The sequence below is a fragment of the Harmonia axyridis genome, chromosome 1 (assembly GCF_914767665.1).
Source record: "Harmonia axyridis chromosome 1, icHarAxyr1.1, whole genome shotgun sequence".
NCBI classification, from domain to species: domain Eukaryota; kingdom Metazoa; phylum Arthropoda; class Insecta; order Coleoptera; family Coccinellidae; genus Harmonia; species Harmonia axyridis.
The window spans coordinates 654,495-673,874 of NC_059501.1; the positions used below are offsets into that span (position 1 = coordinate 654,495).

The 19,380-nt window shown below is 39.3% G+C and overlaps 1 protein-coding gene across 5 annotated transcripts in view; it reads right to left on the minus strand.

Moving 5' to 3' along the window:
* Positions 1 to 19,380, minus strand: part of LOC123671331 (neurogenic protein mastermind-like) — a 78,165-nt gene that overhangs the window by 37,349 nt on the left and 21,436 nt on the right. For 2 of the 5 annotated variants that reach the window (XM_045605090.1, XM_045605092.1), the window contains exons 3-6: positions 5,858 to 5,975; positions 5,151 to 5,410; positions 2,799 to 3,425; positions 1,260 to 1,550 (exon numbers count right to left, since the gene is read on the minus strand). In XM_045605090.1, the coding sequence (XP_045461046.1) occupies positions 1,260 to 1,550; positions 2,799 to 3,425; positions 5,151 to 5,410; positions 5,858 to 5,975 (1,296 nt within the window). Of the gene's footprint in view, positions 1 to 1,259; positions 1,551 to 2,798; positions 3,426 to 5,150; positions 5,411 to 5,857; positions 5,976 to 7,933; positions 8,282 to 19,380 lie in introns of those variants that run through there. The other 3 variants (XM_045605094.1, XM_045605093.1, XM_045605091.1) reach the window with 3 other exon arrangements.

Sequence of the window (19,380 nt, forward strand, 5' to 3'; positions counted from 1 at the left end):
GTATACATTCATGTGTCAATCCATCTACTGGTATTTATAGACTTGAAGCCTTCATATCTATATCACAAGAGTGTTAAGTTCCAAATCGAGCAGTGGATTGTTCGAAAGAGCGATTAGGAAAGCCGAAAAACGTAAACAAAACTGAAATCAACTTCCACCTGTTGCATGCCAGCTGCGCTGATCGTGATGTGATGTAATTCGATAACTGTTGCCATATTTCTCCTCGTTTCGGATAGGAGAAATTACCGCCCAAAATAAGACTTCTTTTAAGATAGCTGTTAAAGCTTATAAGGGCAAAAAAAGAATTTTGGTTCAACTCTTTGCTCACAGGTATAGTATATCCAAAGTCACTTGAACTAGTCCATAAAAACGCTTGGCGATACATTTCTTTGAAGTGGATACCGCGATCCGCTAAATACCGCTGTTTATTTGAAAGTATTGTTTCTGGGAGCTTGGACAACCCTTGTATAATCAAAATATTCTGGCTTCCTCCAAGTGACTTTGGATATACCATACCTTGTTATCTCTTGTATCGAGTGCTCTCATAATGATAATATCATTCATTTGGTGAATGTATTCTATCGTTTAACAAGGCAAATCAACCAAGTTATAATCATTCTCGTATTTTCCTTCACCCACAATAATACATTTCAGTCCTCCAAGCCTGATTATCAACATTTCATAGTACTTCCAACAAGAAACAGCATTTTTGGTACTTCGAGAAAAAAGAAACAACATTTTGGTAATTCGAGCCACAAGAAGTATTAATTTTGGTACTTCTAGCCACAAGAAGCATTCAATAGCAAATGAGGTGCTCTTATGGTTTCAACAGGAACATACTTATAAGCATGAGATGTCAGATGACTATTTATGAGCTTAGATGTCTTAATCATTCAAATGTTAAGGCACAAGAATAAGGATTTACAGCGTTCATGAAGTCTCAAAAGGAGGCCCAACATATGGCTTTATGAATAACTGAAAATAAATGAAGCATAGGCTCAAATATTCTGCTGATTCGCAGAGCTTTGGAGAAGTTAAAACGCTTTGAAAGGTTTCCAAATATGTTTCACCAAAAGTGTTAGGAGAAAGAAACCTTTATATCAACCATACAATATGCTCAATTTAGGTCCAACTTAGAGCTCTCTGAATATTCAAATTGAAATCTTTCGAGGTCCAAAACTAAAATAGAAAATAGCAGCAAAAATAAAGGTCAACAGTGCCGAATCATCTGAACCTTGTAAAACACAGAAAAAACTCACCTGGATGTTGTGACCGTGACCCTGCTGGCTGATGTGCATCTGCTGAGCCTGATTGATCTGGAGCGTGGTACCTTGGCCACCGCCACCACCATGACCACTTGGCGGCCTAGGTGGAGTACCACCTCCAAAAGGTCCAGCTGATGCAGATCCTGCGCTGGTGGAGCTGTTGGTGCGCGGCAGATACCCCGGACTGCCGTGGTTGGGGCTGCTGTACGGCGAATACTGCTGCTTGTACATGGCGGGGCCCTTGCGCTTCATCGCGTCGTAGTCGCCGCCTTGGAACATCATTTCCTGGTGGAAAAAGAAAAGAAAACGCTCAGAAAAAATTAAAAATCCGGTTTTTGTAATTTTCCTGGAGCTAAAGGAGATCACACACGTTCCGGTGCAGCCGGACGATTTGCCCGAACGGATAAGTCGGAAGTGAAAATTGAATAAGCAAACTAAAAACGATCCTTCAACAAGGTGGTTTACCTTTGCTGGAGGTAGAAATGACTTTTATAAAATCAAACTTATAACATTATAAACTGACATTGAGTATTCAAGCACGGTAAGAATAGTTTACCGATTGAAGGTGTTGGATCTGCGGGGTGGTTTGGTTGCACTGACCGACAGTTTTCTTGACGTGGATATTGCTGGTGATGGTAGTGGACTGTATATTTGTGGGGTGTAAAGAACACTAGAGAACTATTTATTATTTACAGCTATATTTCAATGTGTACTCGTTGAGAGCTTTGGTTGAACAGGGTAAAACAGACAGAGTCAAGCAGTTTCATTTCTGACCCCCCCCTCGAGTCGAGAGTGGGGGGAACACCCCCCACTCTCGACAGAGGGGTAGTTTTCAAAACTAACAAAACATTGTTAGTTTTGAAAACTACCTGCTCTTGGCTCGACATCAGCAGGTATCTAAGAACTAAACAAAAGGCAATAATTGTTTGGAGAAAGTCCGTACCAATGACTTCAATTATTGCCTGGATCGGTACGTTTTAGCATCTCATTTTTTCTTTTTTTTTTGAATTAATTAATATTCACTCTATAACTAATAAGGCAGAAGTAATGTTTATGTTTAGTTTATGTAGGGTGTTCTCAAATCGGAGGTTCAAAGGTAAATGAGAGATTCCTTGAATTATTTCTAGAAAAAGAGTCCTACGCTTCAGCTTTTCAAAATACAGGATGATTCTTGTATTCTTAATTTTTTGTGATGATAATCAAATTTGATGTATCCAACATTTTGTTGCAGATCAATTTTTTTTTCGGCTATTTTGTGAAAATCAATGTATAATTATTAAGATGTACTCGGTTACTAATTCAATTAAGTGATCGTAGTATTCCAGAAGGCTAGATCTAATAAAAAAACACTTCTCATGAGAATTCCCGGTACTAAAGGAGTCCACACACGTTCCGACCAAACCGTCCGACTTACCCGATCGGGCAAATCCGACCTAAAAAAACCGTCTTCTCTCTCTCTCTCGCACACACACTCACCTGCTTTACGAGGCCCAGCCGACTTAAAAAATCCCGTCTTTTCTCTCTCTCACCTACCTGTTTTATGAGGTCCTGCTGCGGGAACGCGGGGCTGTTCTTGAACTGCGGGTTGGTCGGACTGCCGTAGTCCGAGCCGTACTGGAAGTCCGAGTACGGCGACCTCGCGTTCGCCACCCTCCCGTTGGGGTTGTAGGCCAGCCCCATCTGGTTCTTGTGCTGGTGTTGCTCGGCCATCTGCTTCAGCGTCTGAGCGGCCGGGCTGAGTTCCGTCTTGGCGAAGTCCAGGTTCGGATACACCATCCGGTTCTTGTTCTGACCCTCGAACACCGGCGACGGGGAGTAGTTCTGACCCTGGACGAGGGGGGACTGCGTGTTGCTCTTGGGGGGCTCGGAGGGAGGCTGCTGTTGCTGCTGGGAGTGCGCGTCCTTGACGTCTTCGACCTTCAGGCCGTTGACGCCGGTGTCGGGCTTGTTCTCGTCGAAGTCAAAGTCCTTCATCAGCTCGGGGAAGTTGCTGATGTCGGAGATGATGTCGTTGAATGCGTCAGAGTTGATTATCTCGTCGTGGCTGTCGTCGCCGATGAGGTCGGAGAAGTTGCCGAAGGCGGCGCCTCCGTTGGCCGCGGCGTCCTTCTCGAGCGCCGCGGCGCACTGGTCCAGGTCGGCGAAGTCGTTGTCCGGCTCCTGGAATTGAGGTTTAGGTGAAATTGGGACCTGTATAGTTAATTTTGGAAAATCTCCAAGACAAGTAATAATGCTGACGTACTTATGATGATATCCGAAAGTAGTCATAAATAAATTTAAAAATATTGAAAGTAGGCAGAACTCATTTCAAAACTACTCCATGAGTACTTTTAGCTACTCAAGAATAGCTTCAAAGTAGCAGTCAGTACTTTGTACCTTTAGAAGTATTGTGAGCACGTTTAAAGATATTGAGTAGTAACCTCAAAAGTATTCTCAAGAACCTTTAAATACTCAAAAATATCTTCGAAAGTATTAATAGGTACCTTATAGGTACCCTTGAAAACACTGAGTAACCTTAAATGTATTCTAGTTAACTAACGTACTCCGGAGGAACTTCTGAAATAGCGTAAAGCACTTATAAATAACCTGGAATCATGGAAGCCTTCATATAGAACACTTGTCAACATCAGTAAAGAACATTCTGCAGACCACTACAATGTTACAATCAGTTATAAAGACCCTGAAGTAGTACATTTTTCAACCGAGAATGAGGAACTTAGGAATCAATAAGCCTGGTGCTTTCTGACCAATTACATGTTATCAGCAGGCCTTCCCAGTGACGAGATGATGAAGAAAACTAGCATCGAGAAAACCTTCACTACGATGCTAAGTAGAAAAGAAGATAAGAAATGGAGATTCACAATCTCAGCTCTCGAAAGGAATACCATCAAATGGCACACAGATGGTTCTAAAACCAAGAAGGGGACTGGCGCTGGAATATTCGGGGCTAGCACCAAATGCATACTATCGTTAGGCCGCTGTCCAAGAGTCTTTCAGAAAGAGAATCTTGCAAAGATCTTGAAAGATGTGTGGAAATTAACCTTGTATCAGAAATGTGATTTAACGATACATTCTGACAGTGAGGCTGCAATTAAAGCATTGGCTCACATATCATCGATTCTAAGATGGTATTGGAGTGCTGAAGAAAAATGAACGAAATAGGCAAGAATAACAAGATCTGTTTAATTTAGGTTTTAGTTCACTCGGGAATTGAAGGAAATGAAGAGGCCAACACACTTGTCAGAAAAGGAGTACAAATTTCTTTCATTGACTCCGAACCTTTCTGTGGTAAAATTGATGGTACCCACCAGAAAGAGTTTCAGGAGAAGGTAAAAGCTGAAGGAGAAACACTCTGGCGAAATGTTTCTGGGTTGGATCATTCCGAAAAGTTTCTTTGTAACTTTGATACTGCGAGATTTAAGAAGTATCTGGATCTTAGCAAGAATATGCTAGACCTCCTCACTGGATTCCTTAAAGAGTATTGCTTCCTAAGGAAGCACCTTATGAGAATGAGTCTAGAGCAGAAAAGGACGAGTGTAGATTCTGTGGGGAGGAGGAAGAAACTCCGGATCACCTGGTGACGGAATGTCTCACCATCGCTGGCCAACGCAAAAAATGCTTTCTACAAGAGACTTGTAAAAGTTAGAAAGTAACCTCCTTGAAGCCATCCCAGATACTGGAGTTATTATTAGAATTTCGGAACTGGAGGCCAAGCTGTAGACTACGACGACTAATGACGAGGAAAACTCTGAAGTGGTGTACAACAGACCATAAGGTCGCGGTGCAAAAAACCCCTCTTTAAATCTAAATTTACCCTTAGTACCACCAAGTGAAATTCACTCGAGTACTGTCCGACCCTAGTACCCAAGTAGTACCACCACTCACCTGTTTGACGCACTCAACGAAAGTACCAACATCAAGACCGATGTTCTGCTTGGCCTGCTGTTGCTGTTGTTGTTGCTGCTGTTGCTGCATGTTGGAGGGGGTAGAGGGGTTTGAGGGGTTGGGGGAGGACACGTCCGTCTTGACGGACGTGTTAGTATGCGCCTTGACTGTGACATTGGCGGAGATTTGGGGGTTGGAGCTCGCTGCCGAGGTGGTAAACTCCAGCTGTTGCACGATCTCCAGGGAGAATTTCGTGATACCTGCAATTAATAGAAAAGTTTCGTTTAAAAACTGTTGGCTTTGATCGTAAAGTCTTTAGATGAGTGTGTTTTCTGGAATATCTGGATGAAAATTTACACTTGGAAAAATTGTTTTACAAAATTGAAATTCATTGAATTTTAAAAAAAGCAAATAACTCAGTGACTATCCGAGTTAAATGAATCAAACGAAAAGTTACTTTTGCGAAGAATTGAACGCTTTTTTTATTTTTTTCACCCATATTGAAATAATTTGCAGAAGAATGTGTAACTAGGGCCTTCTTTCAGCAATGCTTAAATTGAATCCAAATTGGCAATCGTCATGTAAAAAAACGTAAATATGCCCATTTTCGAATGGAAATTGTACAAACATAAAAAATTATCTGTCTGCATAGACAAAATTTTGAAGAAGGTGATATTCAGTATGATGGTTAAAGAAGTTCTTCTTACCTTCATTCTGATTCCCGTGTTGAGTCTTGCACTGGAGCTTCACAGGGGGTTCGTAAGAATCCTGTGAACCTCCGGTGGGGTCCAGGTCCTCAGCTGGTCTTTTCAGGAATTTTTGCTGCTGAAACAATAAGCAGAAAAAGTTAGGTTACATCAAACGAAATATTTTTGCAAATATCTATTGATGAAACCAAAAACGCAGCAAGTAATATATCGAATCGCGGATAGTTAAGGAAAAAAATAATCCAAATCTAAAAAATGACAAAGCACTGATGTGAAGTTAAGAGCTTTTGAGCGCTCGTTTATTCATACATACCCCCAAAGTCTCAACAATATCGATTCTTTGGTCAAGGTAATATTGTGTATTTTTTTTCTAACAATGTTTTTCAATTTTTTGAGGTTTTGATGATGTGATAAAGTTGAAATTTAGTTGGTAATACTCATAGCTCAGCCGAAAAAGAAGCTTCGATTTACTAAACATAACCAAGTGTAAATTTTCATCCAGATTTCAAATAACTCACTCATAGGTCTCAACTAACAGTTTTTAAACGAAACTTTTCTATTAATTGCAGGTATCACGAAATTCTCCCTGGAGATCGTGCAACAGCTGGAGTTTACCACCTCGGCAGCGAGCTCCAACCCCCAAATCTCAGCCAATGTCCGTCCGTCAAGACGGACGTGTCCTCCTCCAACCCCTCAAACCCCTCTACCCCCTCCAACATGCAACAGCAACAACAACAGCAACAGCAGGCCAAGCAGAACATCGGTCTCGATGTTGGTACTTTCGTTGAGTGCGTCAAGCAGGTGATACTACTGATTTCTGGATATGTACAAATTTCCAGAAAACGCTGTATCTCTTCATATATAGGAATTTCAATTTAATTTTTTTCCGTGGGTTTTTCCGATGTTTTTATTATGATATTTGGGATGAAACCAAATCCAACAACTCAAAGGTTATAGTGCTCATTATGAAGCGTCAAAAAACAATTACCAAGTATTTGATAGCCAAAATATTACCATTAATGTGAACCAAATAGTTATTAAGAGGGCATCGTTTAAAGGAAAATAACTTCAAAGTTTCATGTTGAGTAACTTTCAAAATCTCGGTGAAAGGTTGAGGCGATTTGTGCATAATTGTTTTTTGCTATTTGTTAGTTGATACACTGAATAAATATACACATAAAACTAATGAAAATTTGAGAATGGTTTATTACTTCCTCCTATTCAGAAAAATATTTTATAAATAGAAATATCTAAGCAACTTATGAAATGAAAAAATTGTTTAAATTTCATTCCTTCATTTTTGTCTTAGAAATGAATAAACTGTAATATATCGCTAGGAGAATCAATGCGGAATAACAACAAATTTTTGTACCAAATTTTATGCGATTATTTGCCATAGTTGCCTAGGAAAGCTCAAGAAAAACAAGCGGTTTTTTGTATCTATACATTCCAAAACTTGACCTGTTAATATTCTTTAGCGGTTCTTCGGACGCTTTCACAAATATATTATTAAAGATAATAAGCCAAAATCGGTCCAGCCGTAATTGAGTTATGAATAATAATTGGTTCAATATCTCTAATAATGAATCTTTGAAATGCTTAAAAAAAAAACTGAATCCCCCTGAAAATGACAGTTTATGTGTTGGAAGATATAAGGAAATATCGAATAATAAATTATTTTATACGTTGTCCAGAAATTTTTTCGGAATCTATAAGAGCTATTTTCAAGTAACTTCTGAAAAGAAAAAAATCAACGAAGCAACAACACATAAACATGAAATTGAAAACATTTATTGCTAATGTGATACTGAATGGAAATTTTTCTCACCACTAAGTTAGCGCTTAGTTTCAGAGTTATGAATTTTTGAATATATAATTTTTCGTCGAGTCTTCCTTTTCATTTATTTTGTTAACCGCTCTTTTTAATTAGGTTATAATAAATCATATTGTAAAATTTGCAGCGTTTTTCCTAATATTTCACGACACCTTCAAACCCCAAGTGAACCAACCCTTAACGAACCAATAAAAATCACAAACCAAAACCTCCTCATAAACCAGCCAACGTAACGAACTTACTTCCATAAGATCCGCATAACTTCACGCAAAAGCCCAAACATCATCCGAAACCGACGCCGCCACTGCCCGACCTACAGGGTCCTAGAGAAACGCCGAACCTAAAACGCCACTCAACTCTACGACAACACAACAACGCCCGCTGCTCTCTCAGTAGCGCGCGACAGCCCACCTCGAACTTCACTCTCCACTCTCACACACACACTCGCACACAACGAAACGCTCGTGCCGCATCAACCAACGCAATTTTCCCGGTTAGTTCGCCAAAGCCGCTGCTCGTCGTCGACTGGGAGAGGACGGTCTGCTGGCGAGGCGGCGGGCGACGTACTGGCCTGCCAGAGCCGACTCCGTTTTATCGAAATCGGACGGACGTGTGCGCCAGGCGCGTCAAAAATCATATCACACGTGGTGGAGGCACCGAACGCCTCCTACTAGAGGCTCTCTCCGCCGCAGATGCACCTGGGCGTCGTCGTCGTCGTCGATACGAACCGCTAGAGCTAGCGGGACGACGACGTCGTCGAAGACGGCTGCGATATCGGTACGGTGCGTTACGGTTGGTCGGCGGAGGGTTAAGGCTCTCTTCAAGACGAGTTTCTAGCTGAAACTACGATCTACGTGCTTTTCCATAAGAATTTTGTGTTGCCCCGTGTAACGCATTTTTCTATAATTTCGCTGTGCGAAAATTGTGTTTTTAGTCTTGAAGCATTTTTATCATACGATAGAATGAAGGTGGAAAGGAAATCTAAGTGCTTTCCTGCATAAAATGCGTTGTCCCTTGTTACGCATTTTTCAATAAACCCACCGTGCTGAATCTGCGTTTTTAGTCTTGAAGCTTTTTCAACCGATCGTACCTAAAACTACGATAGAATAAAGATGAAAAGGAAACCTACGTGCTTCCCTCCAAAAAATAAGCATTATCCCTTGTAACGCATTTTTCAATAATTTCACCGTGCTAAAATTGCGTTTATAGACTTGAAGAATTTTTAACCGATTTTAGCTAAAACTGCGATAGAATAAAGGTGGTAGGGAAGTCAACGAACTTTCCTGCAAAAAATGCGTTGTCCCTTGTAACGAATTTTTCAATAATTTCACCGTGTTAAAAATACTTTTTTAGGCATTTTTAACCAATTTTACCAGAAACTACTATAGGATAAAGGTGCGTTCCTGCAAAAAGAAAGCGTTATCCCGTGTAACGCATTTTCCGAAATTGGCCCGTGCAATAAATGCGTTTCAAGACTCGAAGAATTTTTAGCGTTTGTACCCTTAGAGACCCCATAATTGCATATCGAAGTGTATGTGTTCGTCCAAGGATTCAATTGACGCCTGAATGAACGAGCGCTCACTGATCTTGAACTTTTATCTCAAAGCCCCAAATTTTAAATTCCGTCGGTTATGTGGTCACGAAAATATTTTTTTTTTATGAATTCTTCATGGATTCCGACCAATGTCAAATAACTCAGTGAAATTTTCTTCGTATGGAACTCAACAAACACAATTTTCCTATTTTCAATTCAAAATGTGAAACGAAGTCGTTACATAGAAAAAAATTATGGTAAAACGTTTCATGCTTATAACAGAGCCTAAAATGCGTTACAAATAAGGCAATTTTTAACGATTGCATGATACATCCCCCTCACTAAATGAGAATCTTCTGCGTTCAAATTGGAAAAAAACTTCAAAAAAGAGTAGCAAGGAATTCTAAAGATTCCGTTTACCTAAAAGAACGTATTATGAAATACATTGCGTAACAATATGTCGAAATATAAACGCTAACTTAAAAGTAGTTCATTTTCCGTTTCACTTCGTGAACTTCAGTCATGAACTTCTCGACATATAATAATCGTTACGCTTTTCAAAATTTGAACTCGAAAACAACCAGTAACGCATTTTTCGGAACAAAAATGCATAACGAACTACCCAGTTACGAAAAACCGCTACACAGCAAGCGTTTCTCAAGATAGAGAAGACTGGGATCAACCTTGATTCGTACGTTTTGTGTGAAAAGGTGTACTCTTTTCTCGGGTTCAGAGTTATAGTTCGAACGCTGAATCGAAGGCTGAATTTCGTATTTCACGATGCAATTGAGCGTATCTACGTAGTAGAGTACAACGTCTACTTCGGTAACTTTCGAACGCGATCGCGCAACGCCAAACCTAGGAACTTCTATGCAGATTCGCCATCAATATCAATCTCACCGATGGAATGACCTGATTTTTACACTCTAATAATAATATTTACGACGCATGTAGCAATACACGGTGACTACGAAATCGGTTTTCGCATCTGATAGTGACGTCAGCTCTACGTACGCAGTCATTACGAATCTCAGATTGGAAATATTGCGGAGTAACGAAAAATTGCACTGTGAAAACGAGGAATACGCACTTCAGATAGAAGAGAAAATTTTCACTACAAAGGACAAATCCTTCCTAAAAATAAGACGAACTGCAATGAAGAATTGTACTATGACAGAGAAGTTCTTCACTTGACGGTTTCAGTTTGAAAATTGCATGGAAAATTGCACCACAACAAGAAAATTGCTGTGACGAATTCGAATATAACTGACAAAAAATTGCACTGTAACAGAAAATTCCTTTTAAATATGACTTATTGCCAAAAATTGAATTTATTTTGGAATGTTGGATGTTTTCCAGTGCAATTTGAGGATTGTGTAGAAAATTGCACTACAACAAGGTAATTTCCTTAACGAATTAACCAACAAGTGCTCGTATATAGAAAAATTACTTTTGACACTTACTATATCAAGTGGTCGTTGTCTCAAAACACAAGAATATAAGAAATTCGAATACGAAAAGTATTGCAAAAAATTGCATTGTAACGGATGAATGTCTCATTTGACGGTTTTATTGTGGAAAGTTATACATCGAATATTGCGCTCAAATGGGAAAGTTGCAAGCCTGAATTCTTTACACAAGTGCAATTGTAAAGGAGCGCAAGCAGTAATTTCATTCAAGTGACGAAAAAATTGCACCCTATCGAAAAATTCCTCTCAAATAAGACGTATTGCAGAAAATTATATTATAACGGATAATGGTTTCATTTAACGGTTTTATTGTAGAAAGTTTTAAACTAATAATGCACTAGGGGTAAATTGCACGCATAAGAGCGCAAGGAATAATTTTGAGAAACGAATGACAATTAATCAGGTTTCAATTCAGAGATTTCATATAAAGTATATTCAAATAGAGCGAGAGGATTTGTAACGAAAAATTGCACTAAAGTGATGTAGATTTGCCAGAAAATCGCATGACAAACTTGGAGATGAGTGAGAAAAATTGTATGAGAAGAGAAAACGGTTAACTTCTTTGTCAAATAGAGCGAATTGAAAGGAAAAATTTCATTGTGAAAGAGGAGTATGCCCTCGAGAAGGATTTACTATTAAAAAAAAAAAAAGGGAAAATTGCACTGAAGCATGGAAATTTGCACAATCATAGATTTGCAACTTACACAGGAAAAATTAAATAGAGCCGTGGAATTTCAATGAAAAATTTTGTATTTTGACTAAATGTTGAATTGAAAACGTACAATTCGAGGAAAATTGAGCAAGTTCTTCAAAATAGAACCTACTAATTTCGTTTGAGTGCAAATCGCAGCGCAATTTTTTTGTCGACCGCCTAGAAACAGAGTCGTTTCGATATCTTGACTGTATCGTCGAAACAAGCCATCCAGAAAGAAACAACATTTATTATTATCGATGATATCGCAATCGCCTATACGTATTTACAATTCTACGATGATGCATACGGTATCGAAATTGCAGAGAGACGAAGGTCATTTTCTTTCAGTCGCTTAAATAGATCACGGCATTTTCTGTTTATCTCACGCAAAAATTATGATAATTTTCGATCAAGGTAGGCTCCGTCGATTGATCGTTCGGAGCGCGGCCGAGCTTTTGCGCTTTTTGCCGACGGTTTTTACAGCGTTCTCGAGATTTAAAATCGGCGGAGCGTGCATTCTGTATATCAATTGTTTTACCACACTTACTGTTAAGTTTATTCGGACGTGAAGTGTTAGAATGTTCAGAATTGAGAGACAGATTTTCATGAAAAAAATTGAAAAAAAATATTTTGAAAGATTCGAAAAAAATATTGTAAAATCTCAGAATCCTTCAGTTCTATTCGAATCAGATTTTGTGATAAGTATGATACTTATAATCAATCAAAAATTTAAATACGAAATTTCTGAACAAAAATTACATGGATGAGAATTCTAATAAGCGCACAAAAGTTCTAGGCATCACGTCAATGCTTTCCTAAGTTTTATACATTTTTTTACGGCGTTTTTGAGAGCGTTCATTCTGCTTATCAATTATTGTTCACTCTTACTGTTGACTTTATCTGGACGTGAATGCAAGCGTCATTAGGTACCGAACAGGTTTTAATCGATATCAATTTTAATTGTAAAGATCTGTTATGAACTATTACGCAAAGACTTATTGTTTTCACGTTATTGAATAAGCGTAATGTTTTTTCGGTCTATCGGTTCAGTTGCAACGGAAAGTTTGCATGATTAAAAAAAAAGAACAGTTATTTCGACTATCCGTTCGAGTGCATATGAAAAATATTATATGAAAATTTTGCATCTAGAAGGTTTCAAATTATGACAGCTTTCCAATATATTTTACAGTTTCTAAAGTAACGAAAAACTTTCATTATACTTTTGGGTTCAAAATTATTAATTATTACGAAATATATTGTATATAAGTGTATTTTTTAACGGGTGAACTGTTTTAAACTTGGATATTTGCAATGTAACGGGGATGTTTCACTCTAATTGTGAATTCGCAATAAATGGGAAACTTTATATAGTAACGGAAAATCTGCAAGACAACGTGTAATGGAAAACATTCGGAAACCGTGGAACTTAAACAATTATAAAAAAAAAGTAAATTCCGCAAAGTAACGATAATATTGTGATCCGATGAAAAATTAAACTTTTGAGTATATTTTAACAGAATACTGAAACACCATTTTCGATTTATCGTTTAGTTTATTTTGTAACGAGTAAATTTTCTCAACTTTTGCAATGTGATGAAGATATTTCACTGTAGTGGTGAATTCGCACTAAATTGGAGAGTGAATTTTTCAATGAAGTGGGAATGGATGCAGTAATGTAAAAATTGTGGATTTTGCAATGTAACAGGGATATTGTGCAGCGGCAAAAAATTTTGTAGTATACCGTATATAGTGAGGGAAAACTGCAAACACTGAAATGTAAGGAGAAGATTTGACTGAGATCTCAATCAACGGTGAAGAATTTTCAATATACTTCGAGTTTTTTTGTAACGGGTAAACTGGTTTTAAATCGAATTTCTGCAATGTAACGGGGAATTTTGCTATGCATTGGGAATAGATTCAGTCCAGTGAAATTTTCATTAGATCTTCAACGGAAAAATTGTGTAAAAACGTAAATTTAGCAAAGTAACAGTGATCTTGTGCGGCGACTGGAAATTTTGCAGTATATCGTCATATTGTAATGGAAAACTGCAGAAACTGGAACGTAACGGGAAAATTTCAACAGGCATATTGAACGATGATGGAAAATTTCCAATATAATTCAGTTTATATTGTAACGGGTAAACTGTCTTACACTTGGATGCAATGTAACGGAAATTCATGTTGTAACCGAAATTTTTTTTACTAAAAATACGATTTTTGCGTCAATTCCGCACTATTTCAAGAAACTTCACCGTAACGAAGATCGAGCGTTGGCCGAGGAATTCAAATCATAACATCTATTGCGAAATATCCGAGTTGTTATACATGTACGACACGACATCATATTATTATTTCCTAGAGAAAGCTCGAATCCTACGGTTCGCGATTTTGCGGTAGATCGCGACAACGTAGCGGGCACGTACGTACGTAGAGTTTACCAACACATCCATCATTGGCCCAATGCAGGTGCAGCTCTATCGGCTCAGCCGTGAGCGTTCGTACAGTCGTGTTGCGGTAATCTGCATGGGCAACTAGATATCGGAACTGGAATCCGTTAGCGTAGAGCAGCTCGAATGCGGAGAAGCAACGCCCGACGACCCTAAACGCGTCTTGATGTCGCTCGCGCGATTATTGGACCAGTGGCGTGCGCGCGCATTATGCGCTACGACGTTAAAGTTATCGCGAAATACGTATGCGTTGTCGATACATATGTGTGTGTGTGTGTAGGTTTATGCACCTGACGTTGGTTTTAGCGAACTAGCAAGGTTACGTCAGGAATTAAAGCGATATTCGTGTGAAAAAATGAATTTTACACGATACTTTAATATTTGCTTCTTCATGTTCAACTTGGGAAATTTTGACTTCGCTATGTACGAGAAGTACGATATTTAAGCGGAAAGTAGCGGGGACTGAAGAAATTGTGATAAGTTTGAAATTCCGCCAGTGGCGTAGAATTTGGAAGTGATGCCAAAACGGGTAGTTTTTTATGGCTTGTTGCACCATGTTGCTGCAACCTTATCTCTTCTTCCAATCCCATATTATTAATTTCAATGCCGTAAGAAATCAGTAATCATTTGGCTTAGCGATGAGAATTGGTTGGAGTGACACCTACTTCATCTTCAAATGAGTACGGGCTTATCACTCCACCAGACCATAAAGTGACTTTTTGTGGATGTAATGGTCTCTCAGCAGTTACATGCTTGTTTACATAGTCACCGAGTGAAAAAATGTTCTCGCTGAAGAAAAATTGACATCTAAACGTTGTTGTTCAAGTTCCCAATCGGCATATGTTCTAAGATTTCCGTGGTCAGGTGGCTTTAGTTCTTGTGTCAACTGAACCTTATAAGGATGAAGAATGCAAATCCAGATGCAAAATACGCCAAAGCGTGCCGTAAAAGCGATCCAAATGTTGTGCGCACCAAGGAATGGATAAATTTGAATCTGCTTCGCCACTTTCACTTGCAGCATCAGTTTTTTCGGTCGAAGGTGCATTTCAAAGATGTATGATCCTTAAGACTTGAGAGAAGTTCTAGGTTTCAATCTTCATAGGAAAATTTGGTGTATTTCAAATCGACTTAGGACTGGTCAAGGTCGTTGCAATAGTATGCTCTTCAAATGGCATTCTATTGAAAGCCCACTATGTGAGTGTGGTGTAGAAAAAACTATTGACCACTTGGTGGACACTTGTCCAATTTATGAATTTCATGGTGTTTTCCAAGCTATCCATTCAGTTTCAGATTCTTTTTTAGAATGGGTCGCTAACTTCAAATCAATATAATGGAAATCAACATTTATTACTCCTTTCTGGTTCTTCTCTTTTTGTTTTCAGATTTAATTTTGAAGTCATCAACTGTTGGTGAAGAGAAAGGATGGAGAAGATTTTGTTTGGATGAAGAGGAATCCCTTTCAATATAAAGATGTCAGCTTATTTTGTAAACAAATACACAAACCAGACACTGCACCTATTCGGGGAGGCAGAGTTTTTGCTGTGTTCTTGTAGCATACGTTGAAATGTATGATGTCCCGTTTACATTTCCTCTGCTAATACTGAGATTACATCTGCACATGCTTTGGTGTTTGAAGTTGATAATATTTTGTATTGCTCTATCTCAAAAGAATCTGAATGAGTCATCGGTCCTTCAAGCAATAAGCCAGATGAAATACAAGACAGTTTCAATTGTAGAATTTGAGAATTGATTCATGATCACCTACTCGAACTCCAACGGTTGAGAGCATCTCCAGCCAAAAATAAAAAAATGAAAGACATTATGACGCAATATTGGAGCAATATGTTCGAAGACTAGCTCCAAAAAATCAACTTCTGCTGTAATTGAAGGAGATAGGGAGAGAGACTATCGTCCCCGAAGAAATCCCAGACCTGTCTCCTCCGATCAGGCCTTCGTTTTTAGGTGTCCACGTGTGGAAAACGCAAGCCTGCAGTGCGAGAGTCGATGTCGTGGCGATGATGTGTGACTAAAAATCAATATGCGACGCCCGTGTTCGTCCCCCCATCAACACCGATCCGGGTGTTGGGAGGCCTTGGAGATCGTCTCCGAAGGGCTCATCCTCTTTGACCCAGAGCGAGAGATGCTTCGAGTTGTTAGTCTTGGATTTATTGGAGTTTCGGGGATCTGGAAAGTTTTGAGGGTGGTCTTGGTGGTGTGAACTTCTCTTGGATTAGCTTTCAGGTTGATTGCAAATAATCAAGAGAAACACGGACGGGAAGGTAGATACCTATTCTTTTTTAAATTTTCCAGATCTTTCCGTTATGCCTTGAGGAAGTTCCTAAATTGAAGGTACAAACTGAATCTGGAGATTCCTCGGATAATTTTGTTTTCGAGGTGCGGGGTGTTAAAATTTTGACTTTTTTCCATGTTTTTTCTCTATTCTGCATTTCATTCAACTGAAATTTGTCAAAGATGTTCCAATTTGGAGTTTACATAAGGCGATATATGAATTTCGATTGCAAATCTACAGGATGATATTTTTTCTGGAACAGTGCCCGCTTCTTTCCTCCTGAACATTTTTTGTTAGACTACTGGTAGTTTAAAATATGTAAAAATAAACTTTGGTCTAGTACTACACTCTTTGGTTTTTTGTAGTTTTGTCGTATCTGATACCGATTTCGAGAAAAAAACTCACACTCATCTCGAAATCATCAGGAAAATCCAAATTATCATAAAAATCCCGTTAGTGAGCTGTGATGAATAAAATAATGGTCAGTTTTGGTGCTTATTTCCTCGATAATGGTAATCATTCGATAGAGTCTTATCTCGAAAACAAAGCGTTTACAGGTCCATGTTTATCGGTTTTTTTTTTCTTAAAATTATCCAAGGAATCGCTCATTATCCATTATACCACCAATTTATTATTTATTATTATTTTATTTATTTTTATATTATTTATAACTATATACAAATACCTTCACAGGGCCCTTGGTGCGGGTTCTCCAACTTTCAAAAGCGATGTAGAAAAAACACACGCAAAAGCGTACAGATAAAAGCGATTAATAATGCGCGTGATTCAAAAGCGTAAAAATTCAAGAAAACAGTCAATAATAACATATCAGGAAAAGTATACCACAATTTAGCGTTCTAAGTATGAATCAATTGTCAAATATTTATTCAATACATATGTTTCTTGCGTTATGGGCCGAGCCTTCAGTGTTGACATGTTTTACGCGCAAGCCTATGATATTTCGCGATAATTCTCTCTTGCGAAAACAGCTACATTGTCGAACCATGGAACCTTCGAAATCAGGCTGCCACCTACTCCAACCACCCCCGTACACACCTCCAGCTAGCCTCACCGTCAGAGCGTTAAACCCATCCTCCTAATTGGAACAAATTAGAATTTAGATTGGACCTAAATATTGTTCCTGTTAATCCCTTGCCACGTCAATCCGCGCGCCCGTAACGACGCCCGCGGCCGGCGTCGCGTTAACCGGCGCCCTACGACCCCCGGGGCGCCCCATCTGCATCCACCCCGCTCCCACGCCGCCCCCGCGTTCGCCTTCTCCGACCTCCCCCAGTTGCGATTTCTGGAGGCAGGGAATTCTGTTTTCGGGATGGGGGCGGACGAGATTGGAAATTGGCGAAAATTCGAAATGCCCCCGGAAAAGCCACCTACTTTTTAATCGGAAGGGGTGGGGGTGGTAATAGGTGGGGGGTGATTTCCACCGGAAAATTATTCGTTTTTCACCGATTGGGGTTGACGTTCGTTGATTTTCCGGTGGGACGATGCTGTTTTTGGGGGTTGGCAGGTATGATTGTGAAGGGTGTTTTTTCAGAGCTATAGAACTTTAAATTGCAATAAAACAAAGATGGATTATTCGATTGACATGAATTTTATTTATCCGCAACATAATCTTGTGGCATTACATTTTAAATATGATTTCAGGCATATGACCGCCACGGCTGGCTCGGATGTAGTCCAATCTGGACGTCCAATTTTCGATGACTTTTTCCAACATTTGTGGCCGTATATCGGCAATAACACGGCGAATGTTGTCTTCCAAATGGTCAAGGGTTTGTGGCTTATCCGCATAGATCAATGACTTAACATAGCCCCACAGAAAATAGTCTAGCGGTGTTAAATCATAAGATCTTGGAGGCCAATTCACAGGTCCAAAACGTGAAATTAGGCGGTCACCAAACGTGTCTTTCAATGAATCCATTGTGGCACGAGCTGAGTGACATGTTGCGCCGTCTTGTTGGAACCATAGCTCCTGGACATCATGGTTGTTCAATTCAGGAAAGAAAAAGTTAGTAATCATGGCTCTATACCGATCACCATTGACTGTAACGTTCTGGCCATCATCGTTTTTGAAGAAGTACGGACCAATGATTCCGTCAGTCCATAAAGCGTACCAAACAGTCAGTTTTTCTGGATGTAACGGTGTTTCGACAGACACTTGAGGATTAGCTTCACTCCAAATGCGGCAGGTTTGGTTGTTGACGTAGCCATTCAACCAGAATTGCGCTTCATCGCTAAACAAAATAAAATGGACGTAGTGCGCGATACGTATTCCGCACAGAACCATTATTTTTGAAATAAAATTGCACTATTTGCAAGCGTTGTTCAGGCGTGAGTCTATTCATGATGAATTGCCAAACCAAACTGAAAATAAATCACTTGACAGCTGTTAAATCGGTCGCCATCTTGAACAGTAATGCCAACTTGAAGTTATATACCTCGAAAAAAAAACACCCTATATAACGAGTTCTTTACAATAATGCCTCGAATTTTGGAAAAAAACGGCGGAAGCAGAGTTGTACACCTTCGTATTTTTTCAGAAACACCCTGTAACTCTAGAACGAATATCTACGATCTGCTTTCTGATATCTTATTATTTCGAAAAAAAAATTCCTTGAAGATTTTTGCCTCAAGTCTTTGGGACACGCTGTACAACGATCAATATGGAACTTCCCGGCCACACCCCGTACCTCCAAGTGTCCGACGATTTCCGTTGTCCGGTCACGGTACGTTAGAATCGCGTGAAATTAAAAACGATCTAATTGGCCCGATCCAGTCAGCAGGAGAGGTTCAGAAGGAACGTTGTAGTAACGTTACCGAAGTATAATTGCATTTGAAAATGTTGCCTGGGAACAACAACAGTTAGCTTCGGACCTAGTACAACGGAGCATAAACGCTTGTGTGTGTGTGTTGGCTGCACTGCTTGTTGCTCTCTCTCGACGGGAGGCAAAAACATGTTCGGCCTACTTGCGAAAAATCGCTGCAAATATCACGTGTGCTATTTCGATATCGAGGAGATATGCGCGGTTATGAAATTTTGTAACTGCGAAACCGTTGGGTTGCGCAGATGAAAATTTGCTGTGTTTATTAACCTTACTTATTCACAATTTTCGAGAAATTCGGCTTTTATGTCAGAAACACAAAACCTAACCCATTAGGGTCAAATGAAAAGTCCCCAGTCTGATGCACAGATGGCGGTGCTAGTAATAAATTCATATGATTTTTAGTTAGTTTAGT